At 45.7% G+C, this 27,940-nt stretch overlaps 2 protein-coding genes and 1 long non-coding RNA gene across 7 annotated transcripts in view; all 3 read right to left on the bottom strand.

Annotated features, from left to right (window-relative positions):
- Nucleotides 1–1,887: 1,887 nt before the first annotated feature.
- On the bottom strand, nucleotides 1,888–8,886 carry shisa7b (shisa family member 7). The gene is made up of 3 exons (XM_062530118.1): nucleotides 8,616–8,886; nucleotides 4,181–4,369; nucleotides 1,888–2,711 (listed from the first exon to the last, which is right to left on the bottom strand). Exons 2-3 carry the CDS (start codon nucleotides 4,353–4,355, stop codon nucleotides 1,888–1,890), a joined length of 999 nt encoding a protein of 332 aa, XP_062386102.1. The 5' UTR covers nucleotides 4,356–4,369; nucleotides 8,616–8,886.
- Nucleotides 8,887–13,421: 4,535 nt separating this feature from the next.
- On the bottom strand, nucleotides 13,422–18,536 carry LOC134072710 (uncharacterized). Its single transcript, XR_009937196.1, has 3 exons — nucleotides 18,376–18,536; nucleotides 17,738–17,857; nucleotides 13,422–13,511 (listed from the first exon to the last, which is right to left on the bottom strand). It is a non-coding gene; the product is annotated as an uncharacterized LOC134072710 (long non-coding RNA).
- Nucleotides 18,537–21,153: 2,617 nt separating this feature from the next.
- Nucleotides 21,154–27,940, bottom strand: part of cnot3b (CCR4-NOT transcription complex, subunit 3b) — a 15,858-nt gene continuing 9,071 nt past the window's right edge. For 3 of the 5 annotated variants that reach the window (XM_062529448.1, XM_062529449.1, XM_062529450.1), the window contains exons 11-18: nucleotides 27,363–27,940; nucleotides 26,588–26,693; nucleotides 26,101–26,227; nucleotides 25,649–25,739; nucleotides 24,821–25,046; nucleotides 23,535–23,667; nucleotides 22,997–23,122; nucleotides 21,154–22,431 (exon numbers count right to left, since the gene is read on the bottom strand). The exon at nucleotides 27,363–27,940 is cut by the window's right edge and continues 371 nt beyond it. In XM_062529448.1, coding sequence (XP_062385432.1) covers nucleotides 22,333–22,431; nucleotides 22,997–23,122; nucleotides 23,535–23,667; nucleotides 24,821–25,046; nucleotides 25,649–25,739; nucleotides 26,101–26,227; nucleotides 26,588–26,693; nucleotides 27,363–27,940 — 1,486 coding nt within the window. In that variant the 3' untranslated portion in view covers nucleotides 21,154–22,332. The remainder of the gene's footprint in view (nucleotides 22,432–22,996; nucleotides 23,123–23,534; nucleotides 23,668–24,820; nucleotides 25,047–25,648; nucleotides 25,740–26,100; nucleotides 26,228–26,587; nucleotides 26,694–27,362) is intronic. The other 2 variants (XM_062529451.1, XM_062529452.1) reach the window with 1 other exon arrangement.

The raw sequence follows: 27,940 nt of genomic DNA, 5'->3' as shown, positions 1-27,940 counted from the left end.
AGATGAATGAAAAAAAGTTTGCAGAGTCAGATTTACATAAAAATGTGAAACCACACTTTTTTCTCTCCCAGCCATGTAAACAACATAGAAAGGGTGTCTCTAGAATTGAAGTTCAAAATCACAGGACCACAATAAAGAAGCTTTGCAGAATTTGTTTGGTTTATCACCCTCTTTTATAGACTCATGGAAAGGCGAATACATACCCTTTACCATGACACATCATAAATTGTGACATTGCAAACAAATAGAGGGCGTTACATGAAGTATACGGACATACACATATACAGAGACCTCAGAGTAGCCCTTGGAGTAAAAGAGTCCATCAGACAGGCACACACACACACTCACACATACCCACACGTTCGCACGCACGCACACGATGCCCCCTCCCCCGCACATAGTTCTCATGTTGTTGAGGACATGCCGGCTTTGTGCCCCAGCACCTGACCAGAGCAGGCATATCAGATGTGACCAGCCACAGGCCTCTCCACAGGGCCTCTCTCCAGCTCGCCGTTGCATCTGAAAAAAGCCCACTGCACCCTCTCTTCCCCCTCCTCCTGCCCTGCACAACCACCGAAAATGCACACCAAGCTTATAAGCCCTGAACAAGTTACTACACTACAGAAAGCACACCCGCCGCATGTGTTCATCCTGTTTAACCTCTGCTATTTGGTCGTCTCTGGGCCTCCGTAGCTTAACGTGTGTCCAGACAAGGGCACTCTCAATTTCCATCCCGGGCCATCTTGGGCCTATTTCTGAATAATCCAATGAGAGCTGGTATATCCATGCTACCATAATAATAAAGCAGGGCTATATGGAATCACATATTGAACACTACCAAAGCACTGGCAAAAACTGTGCTAGACATTGTCAGGAAAAGGGGTAGCTCAAGTCCTATTCAAAAAAACGACTTTTACCAAGTAATTTTGTATAAAACAAACTCAGTCAGAGCTGTGATGAAAAATGCCTTATAGGTACATTTATGCCATTATTCAGTTACATGCCAGGAATGGACTGACTAGTTATTCAAGTGTTTACGGTCTCTTTCCCATCTGTCAGACGTAAACACACCAGCACCATATCAAAGGGTCTTTGCTATTGATTAAAATTTGTAGGTCCCCCCCCCCCATCTTTGTACGTCATCACATTACAAGCCAATTATGCATCATTTCATCTGGCAGAGAATTTCATAAAGACTATGAATCACTCTCTTATTCAGATTCAGAGCATCATCTGGAACGAAGCACAACTTCAGATTAGACTGCAAGGTCCTGCGCTGCTAAACAACAATGTCAAGCTTATTATACTCAAAACACCACTGGGTTCCACAAATAACACAATGGATATCTCCAAATATGGATGATTATTTCCACTTCCTCTAACAAGACCGTTGTTTTTCTCAAACCCGGGTGCTTCATTTGCAACCCTTCTCATAACTCCTATTAAATATGTATGCAAGTAAGGATGTTTCATAGTAGTTTCATATGCTTATTATACATAGGCTACATGGAGAAAATCTATGGCCTCCGAGACATAATTATCTCATATTTAATCTCCCAAACATGGGCACAGAGGAAAGGTGGGACAAGGAATCTCTTTTCTTCCCCATTCATCTTTTCTCAATTAGAGACCCTCCGACTGTCTCCGTCACTCTCGTCCTTCAAACAGGTTAGCTCAGCGCGCTTTTCCTTCACATCTATCCGAGTTAGCCTTTCCCTCACACTGCCATGCTTTTCTCACTTGAGTAAAGCATAAATATTCAGACCACCCTTTCTTTGTTTTGAAAAAGTAAACATTCTGAAATCAATCCTCATTCTCTTTTCTGCCCCTCTGCCCCTCTATCTCTCTCTATCTCTCTCTCTCTCTCTCTCTTTCTGTGTCTTTGTCTCACACGGTGACTTCATTTTTACTCCCTGTTCGGAGTGACTGGCCTGCATTTCCCCCGCCACCGCCACCCGCCACGGGGATGTAGTGGAGCTGTTCGATGGTGTTCTGGCGCTTGGTGGCGAAGGCCATCCGTCTGGCGTTGTGGCCTAAAGTCCCTCCTCCTCCTCCGCTTCCGCTAGAGCTGTGTCCGCTCTCGGCCCAGCCCATGGTGCCCCCCGTGGGGTGGCTGCGCTCCATGTCGCGGCCGGACGACGGGTGGGAGTTCATCTTGATCATGTGGTGGCGGTCCATGGACGGCGTGACGCACACGTTCTGCTGCGACTGGGCCTTCTGGTGGCTGGTGAGGCGCGGCAGGGTCGGCGGATATCCGCCGAAATCCGCCGGCATCCTGATCCGCTCGTCCAGCCGGTCGGGCGACACCAGGAGGCGCTCGTGAGAGCGGCGCAGCGTGCCGCCGGTGGAGCTCTTGCTGGTGGTCATGGCTTTGTAGTACGGGTGCTGCTGGTTCTTGGACAGGCGGGAGAGCGTGTTGCCCTCCCCCAGCGCCAGCAGCTGGTCCTGGGACATGACCCGGCGCGGGGGGTGGGACAGAGGCTCCATACCAGGGTGGTACGCCGACTGGGAGGGGGGCAGAGGGTACGGGTTGGGAGTGGCCGGCAGGTGGATGCGAGAGCGGGAGGAGTGCAGGGGGAGAGTGCCCCGGGCTCCGAGCGTGAAGTCGCCCCCCCAGGGTAGATGGTGCTGAGAGGAATGGAAGGATGGGGGCATGTTGTTGGGCCGCCGTTTAGAGGTACTGTAGCTGGAGTAGTCTTCCAGGTCTTTCTCTGAGGTGGGAGAGATGAAAGAAAATAGCATTAAAGAGACGATCGGCAAAATCATTTAGTATATGACGGTAAAAAAAGCAAACAAAGTACTCGCACAATTATTGCATTTCTGATGAACTATGAATTTTTAAAAACATGACATGGATCTGACAAGATTTTAATAATTTAGACTTTCTCCGTTTTTAGAAAGTGTTTAGAGTTCAATAACAAACCTTTACAGGAGCATTAAATAAATGTACTCAGGCTACAGTTTGATCAAATATCAAAGAGAATAAATCTTCACTTGAAGATGTTTCATTCTTGTAATCTATGATAGAACCAAAAGGAAGGTGAATAAACAAGTTCCTCAATGTGATCAGCCGTCAGTCCTCATGAAACTCACAAATACGGAGCCCAATTTTTTTCTGTGTTGTGGCCAGAAATAAATCCACAAAATCAAGCTGGCCTGGGAAATATGATCAGATTAAATACATGCACATGCTGTTTATTATCTTGGCCATATATGGGCGATGAGAGAAATATATAGAGGACGTGGGCTACATACCTGAATAAAAAAACAGACTAGAGATGCCCCGATATATCGGCCAACATCAGTCAATATCGTCAAATATGTCTTTTTTAACTGATATTGGATATTGGCAGATTTATATTATATTGATCGATAACAGTGGCCGATATTTATCTGTGTTGTTGCATCAGTTCTACAAATGTTGTGCTATCTATGAAAGCCTAAATGACTTGAAATGTGTTTTTATTATATCCGTCCTACTAAAGGGTATTATTAGCAACAGTAATTAGCAACAAACAAATAAGAATAAAATAAATCTGTATTGATAACTGATAATGAAATCTGTTAAATATCACATATGTAAATATCACACCTCAGTCCTAACAACATTTTAACGTGAGTCTTTCTTCACACTGATTAACTGTCACCCTGATCACAGAACGACCACATCACACCACAATGGTCAATGTCACATGACCATTACAGGCCCATACTGAGGTATAAATGGCTGCTGCAGTTCCTTTATGATGGGTTTAGCACAAACAATCCTCAAAACCCACATCACTAAAAAAAATCCCTTTATCTTTAAAACAACCTCTGCAGTCATGAGAAACACGCAAGACTTGAAAAGCACACACACACACTTTGTCTCTCTCTCTGTCTCTCTTTCTCTCTCTCTCACACACACACACACACACACACTCACACAAACACACACTTTCTCTCTCTGTCTCACACACACACACACACACACACACACAGATTTCCAAATACACACATTCATAATCACATGCATCACACTTCTCCCTCGCTCATTCATGAGTTCAGTGTATGTGTGAAATCTCTCTCACACACACACACACACACACACACACACACACACACACACACACACACATCACATTCACACCCCCCCACCCCACCCTCCTCTCCTCCCCTCAGCTCTCTCGTATAGTCTCACCCAGTCTCTTGAGGGAGCAGTAGCGACTGATGTCCGGCCTCATGGCCACGTCGTAGGACGGGGGCAGCTGGGCCAGGTTGTGGAAGGAGTGCGAGAGCGAGGAGGGTGGCCGGCCCATGCTGCCGTGCTTGCTGGACATCAGCGTGCTCGTCGGCGCCAGCTGGACGTTGTTCATACGGGGAGCGCGCTCTGAAGAAACCAGGCGAGGGAAGGAAGACGAAAAGTGAGCAAAATAAACATCATGAAATTGAGGGAGAGAAAAATAATAATGATTAAAAAAAAAAAAAAAAACACTTCTCATTCGTCCAAATACAACAGTTGTCAGTGGTGTCAAGAACATTAACATAGGGTAGGGGGAGAAAAACAGCATGTTTGGGTTCTAAAAAGCTGTGCCATCATCGCATGCATGAATGACAACAGCTGGACACCATTTTGCACAAGGCCGTGTTGGGTTGGTGTAATGAACACCCTCCCTTGACACAGTTGGACTGTGCAAGAGCAGTGAACATTACCCCGTCGGTTTAGACAGTCATGGAAGTCCCATGAACTGTCTCTTATACAAGGCAGTAGAGGACACAGTGTGTGATTGCTCAGGACAGTCACATGACCATTCTCTTTTTTGTCATCAAAAAGGAGGAATAAAAGTCAAGCCAATCACCCATCAGTGATTTAAAAAAATGTCAAACTCGTACCAATCACCATCGGTTGCTAATCATGCAGGGCTGCTTAATGGGGAATGGTAATCCATGCTATGCTACAGGTGCCCACTTGTTTTCATAGTAAGTGCACTACCAGGAGAGGGTGTCTCCACATGGGTGGGGGTGAGACACAGCATACACGGGTGACCTGTTTTCAGGAGGGGCCTAGTCTTAAGCAGGAGTGTTCACGTGCACACACACACACACACATACATACACACACACACACATACACACAGACTCCAGTGATAGAGGCATTCCACAGACCGGTATATGAGCACAGTGAAAGCAGAGCCCAACTCCAGGTGGACTTACACAGACCCCGTTATAGAGCACACGGGCAAAAAATAAAACAGACAGGAGCCAGAAAGACAGAGAAGGACAGAGAGAGGAGGGGGCAGAAAGGTAGAGGTAGAGGAGGGAGAGAAAGATAGAACGACAGATCAGGAAGGAGGAGAGAAAGAAGGATAGAGAGAAAGCAGAAGAGCACAGAAAGGCAGAGAGAGGAGGGAGAGAAGGATAGATAGAAAGACGGATCAGTTAAGAGGAGAGAAAGAGAAAATAGATAGAAGGATAGAGTAGAGGAGAGAAAGGGAGAGAGGAGGATAGAGAGACAGATCAGGAAGGAGGACAGAAAGAGAAGGATAGAGAGAAAAGACAGAGAACAGGACAGAAAGATAGAGAGAGGAGGAAGAGAAGGCTAGAAAAGATAGACGGAGAGAGAGAAAAGAGAGAGAAAGACAGAGTCTGGCAAGGCAGCTTTGAAAAGGACAAGTGCAAAGGGACAAGCAGATAATCTAATGCTTGCGGGGGCAGACTTGCATACACATAGCTGATATAAGAACGGCTGCCGACACACAGACACACACACACACAATCACATATACACAGAAAACGCACACTCACTGCCTGCACCGGTTGGCTTACCAATAGTAGCCGTATGTTTGGGGCTGGACCCTGACAGGCCGCCCAAATTGTGTTGGACGTTTCCAACTGCAAGAGAGCAGAGGCAACACTGAGGGAAGCGTCGCGGGCGTGAGTGCGGCTGTTGTTGTTGTTGGTTTTTTTTTTGGTTTTTTTTTGTTTGTTTTTTTTCATCATCATGCTGCTCAGCTCGCCTGCCCTCTCTCATCGGCACGTCAGTACAGATGGGCAGCGCGACATGGCACCCTGTCGTCCCGGTGTGCCTAAACAAGCTCAACCTTTTACATCCGTATCCCTGCCCCTGCACTCTCCCAGCTCTGCCTCGGAGCAGCCATATTTCTGCTCATGAGCTCTATTTCTTTTGCACTTTCGACCAGTGTATCCTCACTGAGGAGTCTCATCATGAAGCTAGATGAACCCGTCATTTACCAACTATTAGCTGCGGCTTACATTATTGATTTTGGCAAATTTAGTCAGCTATGAGGTTAATACAAGGAGACAATGAATATGGTTTTGTTTCTTTTAACTTGCATTTAAAGCCCTGTCCTGCAGCTTATACACAATCCGGCTAATACACAGGAAATTACTGAACAGTATGTCTGGGGATGACTTAACATATAGACTTTTTGTCTTAACGGTATTACGCAAAAATTGTCTAATTAATAATCAAATCAAATGTGAGTGTTGGCACAAATCAACAAAACAGTCAGTGACTCTGAAATGGAAATGCAAAAGGATTGTTTTGAGATTTTTTGTGTATTTGTATACCTAGAGGAGTATACATTCCTAATAGTGATAAATAGTATTTAAAGAGGTGTATGTGTGTATGGATTATTTGAACAAAATCAAGTTTATTTTGTGACACTAATACCAGTGAATAAATGTTCTGCTTCCATGAGTTTGACGGTTTACTGCGTTAAAATTTTAATGACACAAATTAACTTTAATGTTATTACACAATTTTCATTAAAAGTTTAATTACGGAACTTCAAAGTAGTGCTGCAAAGTTAGACATTTATTTTTTATGAATATTTTTTATGGTTCATTCAACGCAAAGTGCTCTCCTCCAATTTCAAGTATGCAAAAATGGGCTACACATGCATTAATCCAACGTGAAAGTGCTACTCTGAAATATAGGATGACATTTTTCCTTTCTGACTTATAAGCAGTATCATACTTGATTACCTATTAATTCAGATATATCCTTACTGAGAGATACATTAGCGCATTAATTATGTACCTCCTCACCCTGGCTACCTGTTATACCTCAAATAGGTCTCACTGCCGTGTTGTTACAAAATCTGAAATCCACTGCTGATACCCATCCTACCCGTGCCGTTGTTGACAGTGGCAGCAAGTGAAATATTTGGATGGAAGTGGGTCTACCTATCAAACCTGATGCAACATATAGCATCGTAATGATATCATCTTTCATATGAGACTCAAAAGAGTTTAATTAATTCATAACACAAACATAATGCCTGGTTTTATCCTCAACTGAGTTATAGTGTCACGATTAAAGAAAGGGCTTGACATTATCCGCATATATGACTATGTACCTCAAAACATGTGATACCTAGAAAAAGAAAAAATGCATGTTGCAACAAAACATATTCAAGTATTTTTCCCCCTCCACTTCAACATATCATATTAACAAAAATGTTAGTGTGGGCAGAAAACTGAACCACACTAGAGTGTTCTGTAATATCTTACAATTTGGATGTCAGCGACAGCACAGAATTATCATAATTTTATGGCAATACAACTCTCTGAAGCCTATCTGGACAAAACAATAATCTAAAATACTGTATGTGCGAACAAAAACATCTTCAAAAATCACCATTCAAGCTGCACCTTACAAAATTCCCTATATGCTTTCAACTCGTTGAAGTAAATTATTTTATGTTGAATTAAAGCTGAAAGTCTACACGTCAAACACATTTGATTGACATTCATTTCAGACCCACTCTGATGGTGTACAGAGGTAAAATAACAGAATAAGCGTCACTGTTCAAATAGACATGTATCGAATATTTAACATTTATGGACCTAACTGTACGTGACAAAAGAAGTCTAACAATGGAAGTGTTTTGTAAGCATTGTGAACTAACTAGCAGGAATGAAGGCAGGATAAGCATTAAGCTAGTCATGTTTAGTGACATTACTGCCATCCATCATTCATTTCTCCTAAAGGTTATGGTTAATTATTAAACATGCTGTATTATATATGCGCAAAGCTACTCACTTAATAACATCTAAAATACTCAGAATGTGCCAACATAGATAGATCAGTCGAAGGGGAAGTAATTCAGTATGCTCACTACGCAATAAAAATACTTAACGTTATCTTAGCTTGTGTTTAGCAACTGAAAGAGAGACCAGAACTGCAGCCAAGTAATGTGATCTATATGATTAAGGTCTCTATTTTTATTTTTGTTATTTTTATGTCATCAGGGGAGTCTGTGGCCCAGTGACCTCCCTCTAGGAGCAGCCAGCGTTGCCACTGCCGACGACTCGAGGCCCGCTGGCTAATCCTGTACTCCCTCTGCCTGAATCAGCAGACTCTAACTCATATCCCCGACCCCTAACTAAATACAAGCATATCCTGCCTTCTTCCCTTACCTCCTCCTCCCTCCCTCCCTCCCTCCCTCCCTCTCTCTTCCCCTCCCTGCTCTCTCTTCCTCTCTCCCTTCCTCTCTCTCTCCCTCCCTCTCTCCCTCCCTCCCTCCCTCCCTCCCTCTCTCTTCCCCTCCCTGCTCTCTCTTCCTCCCTCTCTCCCTCCACCCCTTGCCCCCTGGAGAATGGCTACTCACGGCGGTTGTCCTTGCTGGGCAGCACAGGTGTGTAGAGCTTCTTGGGCGGGCGTCCGAGCTTGCCCTCGCCGCTGGTGGCCGTGGTGAGGACGGTGCTGTTGTTCCGCTCCCCCTGCTGGACGGGACTGGACTGATGCCGCAGGATGTCCACCAGAGCCCTGAGGAGACGCAAGAGGAGAGAGAAGAGGAAAGAACGAACGGTCAAGAGAATTAGGGCAGACAAGGGTACGCGTGGGAGGAAGAGTGAGACGGCGATGGAGAAAGAGAGTGAGTGAGAGGGAGGGAGAGAGGGAGGGAGAGAGAAAGGGAGAGAGAGGGAGAGTGAAAGGTGAGAGAAAGAAGAGAAGAAATGCTATAAATATGAGAAGGAGACGTGGAGAGGGAAGAAAGGTCAGTCAGATATTTTTTTTGTTTTGGTTCAGTTTGTTGAAATATGACAACAAAGGTCAACTTGAGTGTTGGGTGTCCTCTGGCTAAATAATGTTTGTCAGTGAATGCACAAGAGAGATCAGACTGAGTTAACCACAAGTAGAGAATCTAAAAATAATACAAATTACATCAATCAGTCAAAACAATCGAATTTTCTAAACAACTGTTAATTATGGTAATATGTTATCTACAGTATCTGTCTATGGTAAAAAAAAAATAAAGCAACTAAATACACTAAACATAATTTGTCACAAGTCAGTTGCAGACAGTTTCTATACATAGATTAAGCCTAGTCCTAGACTAAAAGCTTTTAGCTTTTTATTGAAATGTTCTAGTCTGGCTATCACCATACTAAGCTCAATCTTTTAAGATTGAACATTAGTATGGGGAGTCTGCGCTTTATTCCTACTGCACAAGAGGCATGATCAATGGGATTGGATAGTCCTTCAACCAATCAGACCAACGATCCGGTCTTTTGGATAAGCTACTTTGTGATTGGAGCCAAAGGTTGTGGACAGAAAGCAGGGGAGATAGACGTATAGGTTTCCAGCCTGAGCTGCTGGGCGAAATCCAAATTCGCCAGCAGGTCAGGCAGGGTTCAGAAATGTTCTTTTGGAAAGTCGCCCCTTGTGGTGTGATTTGGGGCAACTCACCTGGGCATGTTGATCTCCCTGTGATGTGGCCGTCGGGACATCTTGTGGAACACCACCTTGATGCCCACCGCCAAGGCCAGCGTGAAGGACAGCACGCCGCCGATCACGTACGCCGTGTTGCTCTGCGTCCGCACCGGGTCGAAGGTCGGGCCGGCCCCCCAGCCGGGGGAGGGCGTGGTGGAGGCGTGCGTGTCGGCCCAGTCGGGCGTGTTGTAGTTTCTGCAGGTGTCCTGGTCCAGGCGGCTGCGCGAGAGGTCGCAGCAGAAGCGGTAGTGGCAGGTGCCGCAGCAGTAGATGTACGAGCCCTTGGAGCAGTTGAAGGTCAGGTCGTACTGGCCCATGACGTCGTAGTAGCCGCGGCACACGTCCATGTTGACCAGCTTCTCCGGCGGGGCCACCTGCGCCGCCCCCAGCGGAGGCTTCATGGCGTCCGTCAGGTTGCGGGGCATGATCTGCGGGAGCGGCCTGGGCAGGAGCTCGGCGCCCTCGGGCTGGATCTCGGCGCCCTTGGGCACCGCGGCCATGGCGGCCGCCTCCTTGGCCCAGCCGGGGGCTCCAGCAGGGGGCGGTTGGGCGGGGAGGGGCTTGTTGCCGAGTCCCCGCAGAAGGACCAGCATGGGGCTCCCGTTGGCTGCCAGGCGACGCTCCGAGGGCAGAGTCACGGTCGCCGCGGCAACGGCGAGCATCAGCGCATACAGCAGCGAGAGAGCTGCTGCCATGGCTGGAGAGAGGCTCGGCCTCATTGTCCACAGGGGGAAACAAACAACTCTTAAAATGCAGAGGCCTTCAAAAAAAAACAACCCTTTAGTTTTACAAACACAGCAGCAGTGCAAGGAAGAATGTCCTTTGAGGCAGTTTATCTTCTTAAAACAAAAACTGCATGTCAGTATGACAATATATAGCCTTTAAAGACAATATCCCTCCTTGAAGTTAATTATGCATACATTAGTATGCAAGCTCTTTAGTATGTGAGTTCTAAGCTGTTTTTTTTTTATATTCAAGCAAAAAAGCATGTAATATGGCATAGAACTGTCAGTCACATCTTAGTGTAAACATGTTGCTCCCATTCTTAATGAAAATCTCTGATAGTTAGCAATTAGCAATGTAAACACTGAGAATATTTAGTCACAGGCTGAATCTCTTACAGAAAATGTGTACTAGCGAACACTTAATTGATACACAAAATAGAAATCCAAATTCAAATTGGCACAGGATATACTGGCCGAGACAGGTGAAACACTGAACAATAGCATTCACTGTAAACAACAATTTACTGAAGGGTCTGATGGATTGGTAGAGGTGGTCAGAGTTATCTACTGCGTAAACAGGTACTCTCTACATGTATTCGACTCGGACGTCGTCATTTGAGGTGGACAGCGCTGTACTTGTAAACAAAACAAATATGCAACCACTGTAAACGTTTAAGATGATCACTACTGAAGACGAGAGATAGGCAACACTGTTAAAGGTGTTTTTGTTCAGAGCCTGCACCCCGGCCCGAGAAAAGATTCACTGTCTAGGAAAAATGTTGGCTGTAAACATTTTTCTCAGAATTGTAAACTTTTAGAATTGTAGTCTGCAAGTAGTCACTACATAAGCAGGTCAAATGTAACTATACTGGCACATCAGTTCCTCAACAACCGTCATCTATCTGACCTTTGAACTTTTCTGTCAGGGAAGTGTCAAAATAGAAGTGAAACAACTTTTGACACCGTTTCATAGCTCTTCTCTGAGATGTAAACGGTTTCTCTGACAGCTGTGAGGGCTGCTGTCATCTTGTAAACAAATCTTGAAAGAGTGTGTTTATGTTCGTTCTAATATTTGGCAGTGTTGATTATCATCAACAAACAAATGTCTGCAAGAGTGTGACTAGTCACTAGTTTCAATAAATCCAAAAGCATGCAAGGAGTCACAATCGCCAAAGGACTAAATAACTCACACCTATAGATTAGAGGAGGATATAAGGTGTGGTAGGAAAAGGTTCTCTTAACAGAACAAATACGTCAGTGATACAAACAATATTACGCCTTGGTGGGCAGTCAAGCTCAAAGCTGTGAGTTCAATTCAAAACAGTTCAAAGGGCAGCACAAAACTTGTCACAAAGGCTTAGAGGAAGCTATACGAGTAAGTGAAAATAGCGAATGAGAGCTGCAAGGCTTTAGAGCGACTCTGGAGGCATATGGGGAGAGGGGCGGGGGCTTGAAAAGGTCTAAAGATCTATGTGTGTGTGGTCCCCTTACGTAAGTGTCTCTGTTCTGGGCTCAGCTCGGCCCAGCAGAACAAGACGACGGTGGGCTTGGGCCCGTCTCTGGCAGGACAGCACGGTTCTGTCCACAAAAAACCCATGAACTGGCTGAGATTCATTCGTCGCCGTGGGGATATATATCACCAGCAACACCAACCACACCAGGCCCTTTTTTTGTTGTTGTTGTTGTCGTTCTTTTTTTCACTTTCAGTGCAAACTTCAACCTTGGGCTCCAAAGCACTAAATGGATGCTTGTACCCACACAACTCAAGAGATAGAGGAACAATCTTTCACAGCCCTCAAGTTCCCCTAAACTATATGCACCATCATCTTTTTTTCTAAAAAAAAATGTGCAGTCTAAAAATGGAAAACATATGCATCTCAAATCAGCATTTTAACAGGAATCCCTGAACACATAAATGCACCAGGCAATGGTAGATCATGTGTACACACAAGATTTTTTAAAAAAGCAAACTATCTAAGCCTTACAAAAGTTCATATGTTATGGCTTTTCATCTGTCCAATTGCACACAGACCAAAAAAAGGTGGGCTGGATGCTTCTGGAAGGCTTTTTGTTCACAAGCAAATGGCACCTAAATGAGGACAGGACATTCTCCGGGGGAGGCGGGGAGGGAAGCACGTTGACCAGAGGACTCACAGACCAAAGACACACGATATTTAAACAGCCATTAGCAGCAGGTCACTCTTAGTCACATGATGCCTGTCAATCCGTCAATCAATGTCAGGGCTCTTTTTCCCCTCGCGTTCACCTCATTTGCGGCCTAGACCCAGTTAATGCATCACCACCGGCACACCGGATCCCTAGCATAAAGCACTTTAAACCCTAATGCACTGGTCTCTCAAAACTAAGGACCATCTTCTTTGAGCAGCAGTCAGTACAAGCATTACAAAAAAATGTCAACTTTATGACTTGTCTTTTTTTTCCTTTTTTTAAAATGGCATGGAAAAGCTGTGACTTAAGCAAAATCTCGTTAGGTCATCGCAAAGAAAATCTTTGAAAAGCTGAACAGCACTGTACGGGCTCAAATAAAAGCGAGTCCTTTGTTTCCGAAGCTAATATTTTAAGGAGAAATCTGTATCAACACTAAAAAAAATCTTCCCATATAGGTTAAATTGTACTAAAAATGACTTTCTGGGTCAGTCTGATATTCTCTCCTTCTCTTTTTTTTCGTTGTCTGTTATTTTTTCCTCCTGTTTGGCACAAATTTCACACTTGGTCAGGAGACATAAAGCAAAAGATCCCCACACAGAAAAAAAAAAAACAAACAGCAAGCAAAGAGCTGAATGTCAGACTCAACTCAACTCAACAGTCAGTGCAAACAGTGCACTCTGGTTCAGAGAGGGTCTTGCAGGGCTGAGCTTTGCCTCATGTCCCTCAATGAAGCCTCTTCTCCGGGGACCAGGTTCTCCCCATCCCCCCGCAGCCCTTCCTCCTCCGCCGGACCCGTCTCTCTCCCTCTCTCCTCCTCTCCTGCTCTTTCTCTCTCCTCCTCCACCACCAGCAGAGCTCAGAGCCAAGCCTCCAGCCTCACCAGCCTCCAATTCTCACTGCAGGGGGAAGAGAGAGAGAGAGAGAGAAAGAGAGAGAGAGAGGGAAGGAGGGAGAAAGAGAGGAAGGGAACAGGGGGGGATAGTCAATTGATCTGCAAATGACCTTTTCCACAATCTGTCACGTGTCCTGCACATATCTCGGTGAGACACATCCAGAGCTGATGGGTCTATAAGCTCTCTCTCACTCACACACATACACACACACACACACACACACACACACACACACACACACACACACACACACACACACACACACACACACTGGTTTTATGGGTTAATGGGCGCGTTGTGGAGTAGTAGCCTTCTGATAATAGTCCGATAATGGAGTTAAATGAAAAGAATTAAGTGGGGACAAGCACTGATTGTATTAGTGTTCACCTTTGCTGTAAAGGTTCTGCAGATGACATAAATGGAAATGTAATGTAATGTTAAAAGCCTTTAAATCAATCTTTTATAAGTTAATTAACATTTTAATTAAAATTTAAATCACATTTCCCTCTATGTGCAGTATACACTCTTCTGCTCTCTGGATCAGTGATATGCAGGGACCCTTTGGGTTTAGTCAGTGAAGCAACTTGTGCTCCTCGTAAATGGGGGAACTGATCGTGTCGCATTAACACGTCTGGATGCATTACACAAGTGTCATACTCTGGGAGGACAGCAAGGGAGCGGGAGAGATGGAGAGAGAGAGAGAGGCATGGGGAGAGATGGAGAGAGAGGCATGGGGAGAGATGGAGAGAGAGAGAGAGGCATGGGGAGAGAATGAGAGATGGAGAGAGAGAGAGGCATGGGGAGAGAAAGAGTGATGGCTAAAGAGAGAGAGGCAGGAGGAGAGAAAGAGAGAGAGATGCACTCCAGGCCTACTGATCAGAGGAAGGCGAAAAGGAAGCCACAGATGTGAGAGGATGGGGGGTTGCCATACCGCCAAGTCTCCTGTAGAGAGTGTGTGTGTGTGTGTGTGTGTGTGTGTGTGTGTGTGTGTGTGTGTGTGTGTACTGGGGGGGACGTTAAACAGCACATCATGGCTAAGCCCCCAGCAATAACTCTGAGCAGAAACAGACTGAAGCTGAGCGGCGAGTCGCGCCCGACCGAAACAGACTGAGGCAAATTCCAGACGAGGCAAACAAACTCAGGCTATCGCTGAGCAGCGGAGGGACAGACTGGGGCCAACCCGGATCGGCGGAAAACAGACTGAGGGGGCTGACGCCTGGCACAGTCTGCCCCAGTTTAAGCCTGCTCTGGCCGTTCGGGGAATGAATGAAATTCCGAGATGGCGAGGGCAACAAGGCCTCCTGCGACGAGATGACTAGATGAGGGAAGAAACTGGAAATTGGGGTGGAACTGAACTGATTTAGTGTCCCTCTGGCAGAAAATGCATCTCTGAGAAGCAGAAATGTTGTTCGTGTCTAACAGAACGTATTGCATTTTTCATTTCGGTGAATCAATTAAAAATCGGAGTATGGAAAACAGAGTATGGAAAACATCGAAATTAAGGGATATACTACCTGGAGAGGAGGGTTTCACTATACCGTACTGCATTCTAAAAATGGATCGATCTACTTTGATTTTAGGTCCAGTCTAGGTATGATGGTCACTGCTTGTCCTCAGCATCACTGAGTTCTGTCAACTTTGCTGAACTGGTTTCAAGCTACCATTAATGTGTAGTGATATACTGTACGCAGGAATATATAAAGTTATTGGTAGCACTGTAGCACATTTGGGTCTTAGCAGAACCCATGGGGGGGTCCAAGTTCGAATCTGCCCCGGGGTAATTTCCTAATTCCACCACAGCTCTCTCTCCCACTGGCTTACGGTCTCTCTCAACTGTCCTACGAAACAAAAGCCCAAAATATACTTTAAAAAAGAATAGTTGTGTTAAGCTATGACCAAGCCTTCACTTAAAACTGAGGTGAGCAAGCTCTGCCTTGAACTGAAAGCCTAAATGGAAGCTTGGTACAAGGTTGCAACATCCTTTACACACTGTTAAGAGTATACACACATGATGTGATAATCATTTGAAACATCTGGAAGACCTTTTTTTGGGCGGGATTTTGTCCTTTTTTGTGTTTTAATTGGAGGCATCCTTCTGGTGGCATATGGTTTTCAAGAGGACAGATAGAAAACACCTGTTGTTCCTACCGCCTCTCCAGATGAATCACTATGTAGTTTTGTGATCCAGGACTTCCAGCAAATAAATAAATAAAACGTAAGAACAGCTTTTACATTAAACATTTAGCTAGCCCTTATCAGTGCAAACTATGCTGCTGGTGATGTTTACTAGGTACCAAAAGTATGTTGACTAAAAGTTCTCTTTTAGTTAAAATACTTTTTAGTCAACATACTTCTTCCTTTGTTCCATTGGTTCACTAGTTTTACACAGAACTTTTTACAGCTGCTGAAAAGACTTTTTCATTCAAGTACAGGAAGTTAGCACATTTCACATTTGAAATAACACCAGTGGTCCTGAATCACACCTCACGGCGTCTCTGTGTTTTTTTTATCTAATATTTTACTGAATTTCTACATGGCTTTTGCATTTACTTTATCTTTTCGGTGGAGACCCACGAGCCAGAAGCTCGTTGCTCGTTGCTCGTTGCTTGAGGAGTGGTGAGCCAACCAACCAACTCCCTTCCGATGTCCGGAGGGCCTATCAGATCAGCAGACAGAAGGGTGTGAAGTGGCATGCTCCTCACCTTCCTCGGCCTCATCATCATCAGCCTTCTAATCAGCCTAATCATCCTCATCATCATCTGGACGCGTGTGAGGTGGAGTGTGCTGAGCAGCTGCCCATGCCCCCGCTCCCACAGCGGTCAGGCACACACACACACACACACACACACACACACACAAACACGGTTGCACACATGACCGCACACACACGGTTGCACACACATACACGGTTGCACACATGGACACACACACACACGGTTGCACACATGGACACACATGGACACACACACATACACACACACACACACACACAGACACACAAACACACACACACACACACACAGACACGGTTGCACAAATGGGCCCACAGAGGCACACACACGGTTGTTCCCATGAGCGCACACACACGGGTGCACACATAAACACGTACAACAGTAAACACCATGACAGACACACAGACATAGACACACATACACATATGCACACACACACGTCCACAAATAAATCACACACAAACACACAAGGGCCTTGGAGCCACAGAGGCCCCTCGGTGAAATATCCCTCTGTCTCTTTCTCTCTTTCTCATCCACACACACAACCACACTCTCCCTCCCTCTCTCTATCTGTGCGTGGGCAGAGTGGCAGTCTCAGAATAGCACTGCTGCAGAGAAGAGAGAGAGGGAGTGAGAGGAAGATAGAGAGAGAGTATAGCTTCTCTTCATTCTGTTTGTCCATCCATTTGGCATCTTCACTTTTCTTTGCTCTGTTTAGACTATCAAAACAATCATTTAGTTCAATGCCCTGTTCCTGCCCTCCGCCCAGGAGTAAGGATATATGGCCCTGCCTTATCCAGTCAGTGAACGTAACAAAGACTCATATTAGCAACTCTGAGCATGCAACATGTTTAGCGGCATGTACAATCAGAAGTGCAATCCTGAAGTCCACATCAAATACAGCGAGCAAAGGAACCTTCTGAATCTGTCTCAAATTGCACGGCAAGATTTGTGTTTTAAGTTCACAGACGGATGGCAGCTGTGTCTGGCATACCAAAAGAACTTCGTCTGACAGCGTTCCTATTCATCAGGCGATCTCGGTTTCTCAAAAAAAAGGGCCGGCGTATTCTGGCGCATCCCGAATGACCCCCTGCGCCATCCTAAAATACGGTCCCATCAGATCTCACACCTCATGCGGGACCCCGGGAGAATGCTCATATTAGCATTCAGCCTGCGCCGCTCTAACGCACTGTGCTAACAAGTGCAGCACGGCGCCTCACATCTTTGCGCAACAGCAGCAGCAGCAGCAGCAGCAGCAAGCAAGCAAGCAGAAGCATGCGCTTGGAAACCGTCTGCCGTACACCGCCGAATCGGTAGATGCTGATGGGGGGGTGGGGAGGCGAAATGAGAAGGACAAACAAAATGGGAGACCACGGTTCGGGGGGGCATGGAGACTGGCAAGAGAGTCTGGCACCTGTGTGCGGGTGGTGCGGTCTCACTCTCCCCGTCTTTGTGCTGCAGCTGTAGCCTACTGCAAACACGAAAGGCGCATCTTACCTGCGTGGCGCTGGTTGTACTCAGACGGGCAGCTTGATGAAGAGCCTTTGGAAACGGTAGTCACCATGTTGCCTGATGTTGCGTCCATCAACAAGCCTGCAGCAGCCGCCTCGACGGAGGCTGGTGTTAAGTCACAAATAGGAAGAAAAAAAAGTGTTGGTGAATATTGATGAAAACTGTGAACGTAAACAGCAGAAGGAAATTCAGCAACTGTCGTGGCTCGCAAAAGCATTGGCTTTTAGTACACCCAAACAAAGCATCACCCTCACCATGGAAAAGCACACTCACTGGTATCATTGAACATGAGCCAATAATTGGCATGAACATCCAAATATCCAAACGAACTCATTTACAGTCACTGAAAAACCTTAGGCAATTGTGGCTTCTTCCCAACCCTTTGAAAAATCTGCCTTTCCCCAGTGTGAGAAAATAGCTGGATTTTTTTAATTGCGCGTTACAGCCGAGGAAGACAAAGGCTGCTTCACATTTAGGCTAAATTGTCTGTCGCTGGATCATTTGACTGATCAATGGTCCAAGGAAAAAACAGCAGAGCTACTTTTCTATATATTTCCCTCTGTTAAAGTAATCTTTCCATTAGTCGACACAAGAGATAGAAATAAAATGTATGTGATACATACGCTGAATGAGAGATGGCGATTCACTCACAGATGAGAATACCTCCTTAGAATCCAAACTGCTGCACACAGATATTTTCCTTATCGATGCCAATACCGATCCGCGCGCTCCCCCAGTGCTAATAGAGACACAACCTCGCGGAGACGCGAGTAGAGCCACTTCAGCAAAGGTCCGCTCCGTTTACATTCATTGGCTGAACACCGTGGGTGCTTGCGCACGCTTCCATTTGTTAAGTCCAAATGTAAGAAATTATCAACCAATCGCCGACGCTTTTTATTGCCAAGAGCAGATTTCCATCTTGTGGTGTCATTGGTTTACACCAGAGACCAGCTGCTCAACACCCATGCGTGCGCGCACACACCCCCAAATGTGCAGTAGGCTATAAAATGAATTATGATTTTCAAAGCGACATTGTACGATAAGCTTTGGCGCGCCATGAGACTGCTAAGGCGCTGGTGTCAGTTTTCACCTCCAGACATCTGTTCCCTGTCATGAAAAGCAACACTTGCCCCTGTTGAAGATGGTGCTTCTTGTTTCCATGGTTACCGTGTCATCCTTCATCATCTGATTGTGTGTATGAGTTTAATCAATTTGGAAACTGCCGACAAGGATAAATGAATGATCATGTAAAATTGATTCTTGTGGGTAATGAATAGTTTAGCTTTGTTATTGCATTTTAGGACTTGCTTGATTATAATAACGGTCTCTGCTACAAGCGCATCTGTATGCGTTTTACGTGGGTTAGGCATCGCAAGAGAACTCGCTCCTCATCCAGCCGTCTAAGAAGAGACGTTGAGTGTCATCGGCGTTGCTGTGCGGACCATCACGGCGGTGAACCCATCAAGTCCTCGTGCACCACACACATACGCACGCACACACACTCCTGCGATGACTCAAAGCGACCTCTCACACACACACACACACACACACACACACACACACACACACACACACACACACACACACACACACACACACACACACACACACACATCAGTGCTACTCACATCATATTAGTCATCAGATCTGGCAGTGATGGCAGCATGACATCAAGCACTTTGAGCGGCAGTAAAACACCCTTTCTTGCAAGATGCATTTTTCTTGAAATGTAAAGAACAATAGTCTGTAAACTGTTAGGGGTTGCCGTTTCTGTAGTTCCCACTCTTCCTCTCTTGTTTGTCAAAGCCTCTAACTGAAAACTAAAAGAGCACGATGGTTAAACTCGGAACTTAAATGCGTTACTTTTACTGCGCCGTCCATATTTCTTGAGGGGGGCTCATACATTGAACAAAATTCAAGTGATTTGTGACTTGCTCAGCTAGGATCTTAACTTCTGTGAGGAACACAGAAAAATCACACAATATGGACGAATAAAGTATTATGTGTTGAGACTGACATGCCCTTGTACAATTGTAGGCTATATTAAGTAACATTATAATACAATTTTTGCATATACGCTCTCGCTCTAAATCAGTTAAGAGCTTTAAATGCCCATTGATTGACACATATAAATCCATCTTTGTTCCTTAAGTTGACATATTGAATAGGTTTTATGCAGGTACAAAAAAAAGCCATAAAATGGCTTATATATAGGCCTAACTCTAAACCTTTCCCTTCATAACTTAGTAACTTAGTCAATCTCTGACAGTACAATCTCCCTCCCTATGGCCACCTGTGGATGCTTTGGATAACCCAAGTTGATGGAACTGGTTTCTTGGAACGACAACTTGAATTTATTTAGTGCTTTATCAAGACACCCAAAGCATTTTCCAGTGAAGGGAGAACCTTGCTAACCAGCACCAATGTGTAGCACCCACCTGGGGAATGCACAGCAGCCATTATGAGCCAGAACACTTTTGACAAAACAGCTTAAGGTGGAGAGTGATGGAAAAAATGAATGAAGCAGTTACGCTATAGGGATGATTAGGGGCCATATTGAATGGGTCATGTTGCTAATTTCGCCAGCACACCAGGACCCCCCTTACACTTTGAGATAAGGGCCATGGGATTTTTAATGACCAGTGAGTCAGGACCTTGGTTGAATGTCTCATCCGGTTTGTGACATAAGAAACCCAACATGCTGGATACGGCCTTTTTGAAACCTTAAGCCTACATGGTATCACCGCAGTTCCAAGGTGGAAAGTCATGGCCTTGACTGCTTCTTTTGCACCGAATGTGCAGTACGGATATGTTAACAAAGTAAAAAAAAAACCCTTGATTTTCACCAGCGGGCCGTCTGCCCTCTTGTTAAGGTCAAGGTTGTGCCAGTCTGCTCACTTGAGTGCATATGTTGTGAAATCATAGGAACCACACGTGTCATTCTGAAAAGTAGTTATTTTAATAATATCTTACAATCCTTTATTACGTGACATTTACTTTCAGTTTTGTGTGTTGTTTTTTCCCCACTGTGACGGTCTTCTGTATCACATGGCTAGACAACCACAGACAAAATAGCTGGGGAAACGGAAAAGTCTGTACAACGCGCTTTTGGGGGGGAGGGGGCGGGAGATTTCAAGAGAACCCCTTTTGCAATGCAACATTAAAACAGCACCAGACTGCAGCCAATGGAAAACCGCACATCTGATCGATAAAAAAAAAAGAAGAAGAGTCTTTTTTGTCGAATTGAGTGTCTACGCTCGCGCCGCTGAAAAGACGAAAACATTCACATGGCACTCCAGACGCCGGAGAATTCTGCTTGTCGTTTTTAAAAGCGTGTGGGGCTGGAAATGGCTTCTGCAGGGGGGGGGGGGGGGGGGCAGGGAGGTGGTGGTTGGGGGGGGGGGGGGGGGGGGCGCCATTAAGGCAGTAGGCACTAGATGCTTCCCTCCCGTTAACTTGTCGGTGCTCGATTTCTTGTGCTGAAATGTGTTGAGGGCAAAGAGAGAGATTTTCTGTCCTGCTGTGGCTTTGATGCTCTGGTGCTGCTTCTCCAGTCCTCCCTGGTCCCTGTCTGAGGCCGTTTATGGCAGAAAAGAAATGTTGAAACTTGGACTCTACATTCAGTTAAAAAAAAAAAAATGATGTGACTGCTGCTGCTGCTGCTGCTGCTGTAGCCCCAGAAAGGGGGGAGGGGGGGGATCAAAATCAAGTGGAACTCAAGTTACATCAAAATGGCCTCTCATGTAGCTGCCTCTTGTGCAGTCTATGGGGTTGGTTCTGTTCCCACCATTTAGGCAGGGACAAGACTCTCTCCACAGACCTCAACGCTTCAGCAAATACACTCTCTGCTCTATTGACACCTGATTGAGTTCCACCTGAAGTCCGCTTCCATGACACTGACAAAGAGGGGCCGCCAAAGAGAGCACCCAGCAAGATGTTCACCTCTGAGTTTCTGGAAGGCATGAGTGTGTGCAGGTTTGTTCTGTGTGTGTGTGTGTGTGTGTGTGTGTGTGCGCGCGCGCATGCACCCACTCACCCGTGTACTGGGCATTTGTACAGCGAGGTGTGGGTTGGAGCTGGTGTTCCTCGCTTGGTGGTCAGTTATATGCGGTCAGTTTGTGTGTATGCTGGCAGAGCATTGTTGTGTGTGTGTATGTGTGATTGTGTGTCTATGTTGGAGCTGCAGCCCTGGAAAGAATGTTGGACCCATTGTCTTTGGTTCTTATTTGCTGTTGAATACGTGACTCGGGAGGGCAGGGATTGGGTGTGGGGGGTTATTATCAACCAATAAAGGCCACGATGTTAAAGGCTCTGTACCAATCATCTGGCCTGACTGGACAGGAGGAGGCAGGGCAGCAAATCGATGGTAGACATTACAACTAATAGGTGGGGCATGATGGGGAAGGGGGAGGGGCCTCAGAGACCACTTCCTGTTCCACATCCGACCCCACCTCCCAGTGCAGATAGAACTCTGTCCAGGAATGTTGCCAGTATTCCACTATTCACCTCTTTCTTTCTCTCTTTTTTTTCTCTCTCTTTCTCTTTCTCTCTCTCTCTCTCTCTCTCTGTCACTCTCTTCATCACTGCAGGTCTCGGTCTTCCAGGTATCTGTATTCGAAGGTGAACCCTTCCTTCTTCCTCTGGCCCCATTTTTCATAGTCAAAATAAATATATGTGCCCTGCAAAGAGAAAAAACACAACGATGAGGGAATGCTGAGAGGAAATCAAAGTGTGGAGTCACCTGAGAAAAGGTACGAAACAGGTGAGAGAGGAGGGAAGACCTGCGAGGAACCATCCCCTTATAACTTAATCTTTTGGCAGTTAAGACACATATTCCCTGAATAACTCAATTCATTTGGAGATAAGACACTTCTTTTTCCAAAAACTATGCTTTCCCGTTTGTTCTCAGTGGGTACGTGTTCGAGAAAAAAAATAATAAAAAAATGATTGCACTCCAAAATTGTTTATTTGTTCTAATTTATTTTCCCTTTCAGCGGCAGGGGAAACCAACGTTTCGGCCTTGAGTCCTTCGCAAGTGTCTAGTCACAGTGTCGAAGGCCACAAGGAAACACACAAAACGTTTGTGAAAACTACATTAGTACAAAGAAACGATTTTGAAGAGCGACCATTTTTTGAGTTAAAAAACTTAGGATGTACATTTGGTGTACTTTACTTTCACTTTAAATTGCTTTAGATACAGAAGATAAAGAATCCTGTTAAGATGTCTAAGGTCTAGAGACTCACCTGCTCAAATTCATCCGTGATGGTCTTGGGTTCCTCATGTCGCTGGAACCACATCATGTACTTGGTGTGGAACCTCCAGGACTGCTTCTTTAGGGCCTTAGCCGCCAGATACTGCGCTTTTGTGCCCTGCAACAAAAAACAGACAAACTATGGCAACACCATCCCACACTATAAAACAATTAATACCGTAATGGGCATGGAAAGTTTCCAAAGCCATGTGAAAGAGTATTTCAGAGGCAGTTTTCTTATTCCCTACATAGTGTCAAGTTATGGAACTTGGAGACTCCCGTACACTGTTTCTCTTGCAGAGAGGAAGAACCGTAACACTGTTTATCAGAAGGTACACTATGCAAAATTGACACCTCCATATATAACCTTCTCAAAGCCAATTTGATGGTAAACAAACGGCTAATAGGGGAATCGTTCACCTAGCACAGAAAGCCCCCCCAACACACACACACACAGACGCACACATATACGACACAGACACACACATACACACGACACACACACACACTGCAGCTCTAAATCCACACACCTCTAAGTAGTAGAAGATGAAGAAGAGGGTCTCTGTGGAGAGCCGCTGGTAGAACTCCACGGTGTCCGAGTGTGGCGGGGGCACCTGGTGGTGGAACGGCAGTGTGGGGCAGGGGTTCCTCATGAGGTACTGCCTGAGATGGACAACACACACACACACACACACACACACACACACACACACACACACACACACACACACACACACACACACACACAGGGACTCATTAAAGCACTCTGCCACACCGGGGGAATGCATTGCTAGTGGTTCCTGACCGGTCATAGTCTATTTCTATAGCAGAGGTTAAAACAACCTGTACTTGTGATTTCTGAAGGAGAATAAAAAAATAACGAGGATAATAATAATAATAGCAATAATAAATAAATGAAATGTAGATTTAGCAATTTTTTCCTAAAACACAAAACGAACAGCAAAAAAAATGCCGCCATTTAACAATGCAGTTTCACAAGAGTAATCACTATTATCCATTATTCAGTGATGGCCCTCTGGATGCTTCCTTTGACAAAATGGTGGGTCCTGTGTCAATCAATTGAAAACCCTGCACTTCACTATTCAGGTAAATTCAAATGTAAAATCCATTACTGGCCAGATGATTACAGGACAATAGGCTGCTAAGCTCTTTTATGACAAAAACAAGTTGTGTCTTTTACTAATGCTTGCAGACCACTGTTACGGCAGGTATAATTCATTTTATTAACAGAAATGAACTGTTTTAATTATTTTTTTGTATCAATCTGGCAGTGTTGTGCTTTGTTGACAGAATGAGTGGGCATTTCTCTGATGGTTTAACGGTAACAGCAGCCAGCATGTTTTACCCCATCAACCCACATCTTCCTCTCTGGGACAACGGGCCCAAACAGAACAGTCCCTAGAGACACCAGGACCCACATTCAGCTCCCTCACAGACTCCAGTACAGATTTTTACAACGGAGAAACACACACACACTCTCACACACACACACTCACACACACACACACACACACACACACACACACACACTCACACACACACACACACACACACACACACACACACTCACACACACACACACTCACTCACACACTCACACACTCACACACTCACACACTCACACACTCACACACTCACACAACTGCCAATGGCAGAATATAAACAACACAATACTGTATTGTACTCTCAAACAAAAGGTAACAAAGTCCAAGACAAGCCCCTGCTTTGTACTGCATTGCAACATTGTATTAAAACTGTAAAGCCCCCACTCAGAACCCTGCTTAGGTTAACAAACCCCAAGGGCAGCCCCTCTTTTAGGCACCTGATCCTCTCGGAGTCAGACGGGTGGGGCATGTGCCCCCAGGCCGACTCCTGCATGGCCTGCTGGTAGCCCTGCTCCTTGGACAGGGGCACGGGACCCAGCGGGCACACGCCCAGCGACGGAGGGATGTTCACCTCGGAGTGCGACAGCTGCGGTGCCGTGGGAGCACCAGGGGGCGCTGTGGAGCTGGGGAACATGTCTGTGGCGGGGAGAGAACAATTCCGTTATTATTCAGAGATGATGTCATAATGGGATAGTAAATCTCTTTCCCGGGTCCAACGGCTTTCAGACTCACTCGTTTTTCTCCATAGACAGTAAAATATATATATATATATTTTTTTTCCCCGCTATTGTGAGTAGCCTTTAAGAAAATTGACTTGTTGCCTCAACCTAATCAAATCCTATTTTTCGCAGAAGCCTGGACATTATCCTTGAATAGATCATCTGGCTGCACAGCTACAGTAATTGCTCTGTTAAGGTTTAGCAATTTTATTTCACAATCGCTAAAACGGAGGTAATGACGACTATGTTTTTGTACAAGTTGCAAAAACAGTCTGGCTGTGCTAGTAAACGTCTTTTAACGAAAAAAGCTGTTGGGCCCATGAAGTCGGACTTAAGAACTGAATGGACACAGGCAGTCGGAATAGTATTTATTTCAATGGGGAGAATGTGTGAATGGGTTGTCTGTGCATTTAAATGTGCTTTTGAGTGTGTGTGTGTGTGTGTGTGTGTGTGTGTGTGTGTGTGTGTGTGTGTGTGTGTGTGTGTGTGTGTATGCTAGCTTGGGTAAAGAACACGTACCCCCAGTGATGTGCAAGCTAGCCATCTCTCCTTCCAGGCCTGACCCAAAAGCTGCCCTTTCTGCCATGGACTTCAGAGAACTCGGAGGTTCCTATGGGGGCAAAACAAAGAGTCAGCAAGTGTGCGTGCAAGTGTGCGTGCATGTGTGTGTGTGTGTGCGTGTGTGTGTGTGTGTGTCATGCTGACAACAGAGGAGTATTTGGATAGGAGTGAGTCATGTGTGCGCATGTTTGTTGTGTGTCTGAGATCCATAAAGCTGCCTGAGTGATTGCTCTAGCATTGCTGTCAGTGATCCACTGTTTTAACGAGTGCACAATTCAATCTCTGGAACCAGGAGAATTCTTGGATTCGTGTTTCTGGTGACAACATTGTTAAAACAAAGAAGAGCTACTCAAACCACTGCTGAAGGTGGCTGCTAGGAATAATAAGCTTATTCCTTGAAGTGTTTGTACCTTAATGCCATCCATGGCCTGTGTGTAAGAGTGGGGGCCGTTTAGAAGGCTGCCTCCTGCTGGTTTGGCCTCGCTGTATGAAGGGGAGGGGCTGCTGGGTGGGAACAGGATGGACCCTGCATCCTTACTGTTAAGATACAAGAGATGCATTCTGGGTAACATAGTTCTAGAAGTTCTAAGTTGTTAGAGCCTTTAAATCTGTTCCTGGAGGGTTTCCGGTTAACGTGTCCAAAATTAACTCAGATACTTTGAAATGAAAATGAATCTGACTTTAGCGTAATGCTCTACAAAATGGCAACTTTTCTTTGTCCCAAAATTTCCATTAGCTCAGTGTTGCTTTCTGTGTCGCCGGATATATGCACATGTTTGTTTCTGCAGTTGAAAAGGTCTATGAGCTGTTTAAGACCGACAATCAAGTAACTGCACAACACTTCTATTCTAAATCCCATTTGCAACATAAAAGGACATTTAGGAGCAGGACACTTACAGCTGAGTGGTTGAGGAGCCCAAAGACGTTAACTGGCTGTTTTGTGATTGGCTGACACTGTTTAGGGCGGCATCTGATGTGCTTTCAGCGAGCACAGCACTGTAACCTGTAATAAACAAGAGAGCGAGGTGTGAACCTTCCATGCTTTAAAGACCATCATTCTATTTTTTCATCTCATAAATCAGCTAAAAATGTATACAACTATTGTGTGCCAAAACACTGGGACTACTTCGTAGGTGTGCCATTATCTGAAAATGATTGATTCAATTATTTTTTGGGGAAATTCTACCAAGCAGTGGTGTAATGGAATATAACTAATTGCTCAGACATGCTTTATTATGAATAATGTGGTATTGGTAATTATATGACTCTATGAGTAAGGGTTGTTAGGAAGCCTAATTGAACACTCTCAAAAGAAATGTGTTGGAAACAACACAAATTGTGTTGTCCCTATCTGGACACAGAGCTGTGTTAAAAAACAACACATATTGTGTTACTTTCAACACACATTGTGCAAGAAATAACAAAAGCAATGTGTTGGAAACAACAAAAACTGTGTTGTCCCTATATGGACACAGAGATGTGTTGCTTATAACACATTCATTTTGAGAGTGGTATACAGTCAAACATTCCCATCTCTGTATTCAAACAACACCAACAGTTTATCGCCCGTTTATCTGCTGAGAGACTGATGGTATTTATGTGTTTCTGCATCACAACAGTAGCTGTAAGTGAGAAGCAGCATGAGTGCCAGGTGCCATGTGCCATGACTCACTTGTGCTGCCGTTCTGCTTTTGGACACTTGGGGGCCTGGCGATCGCCGGCAAGCTTCCTGAGATCCCTCCTGGGGCCGCTCCTCCCGCCAGCAGGGTGGGGGCCACTAGGGGGGGCCCCTGAGCTCCAATCGTGGAGCCCGGGGCCAGGCTGAGGGAGGTAGGGGCCATGCCCAGGAGGCCTGTGGAAACGGTGGTCACCGCCGTCCCGACCATACTCCCCAAGGGGCTGCCGTTAGCGGTAGCGTTAGCATTAGCACTAGCACTAGCATTAGCATTAGCGATCAGGCTGTTGACGATGGCGTTGGCGCTGGAGGCGGCCGCCTGGGCGTAAGGGGCCGGCGTGGAGCCCGAGCCGGCCAGCAGCGCCGACATGCTGCTCAGGGACGCCGGCATCCCGGAGTGGCCGCCGAGAACGCCGCTCCCTGGAACGGGGCCCGCGCCCAGGGCCGCGCCGAACCCGCCCGACAAGCCGCCCGACAAGCCGCCCAGGCCGGGCAGCACGGCGGGCGGTGTCTGAGAGTGGCTGCTGCTGGGAGGTGAGGAGCTGGACGAAGGGGGTCGGGGCAACAAGCCGCCG

The sequence above is a fragment of the Sardina pilchardus genome, chromosome 24 (assembly GCF_963854185.1).
Source record: "Sardina pilchardus chromosome 24, fSarPil1.1, whole genome shotgun sequence".
NCBI classification, from domain to species: domain Eukaryota; kingdom Metazoa; phylum Chordata; class Actinopteri; order Clupeiformes; family Clupeidae; genus Sardina; species Sardina pilchardus.
This window is presented reverse-complemented; position numbering and strand designations above follow the sequence as displayed.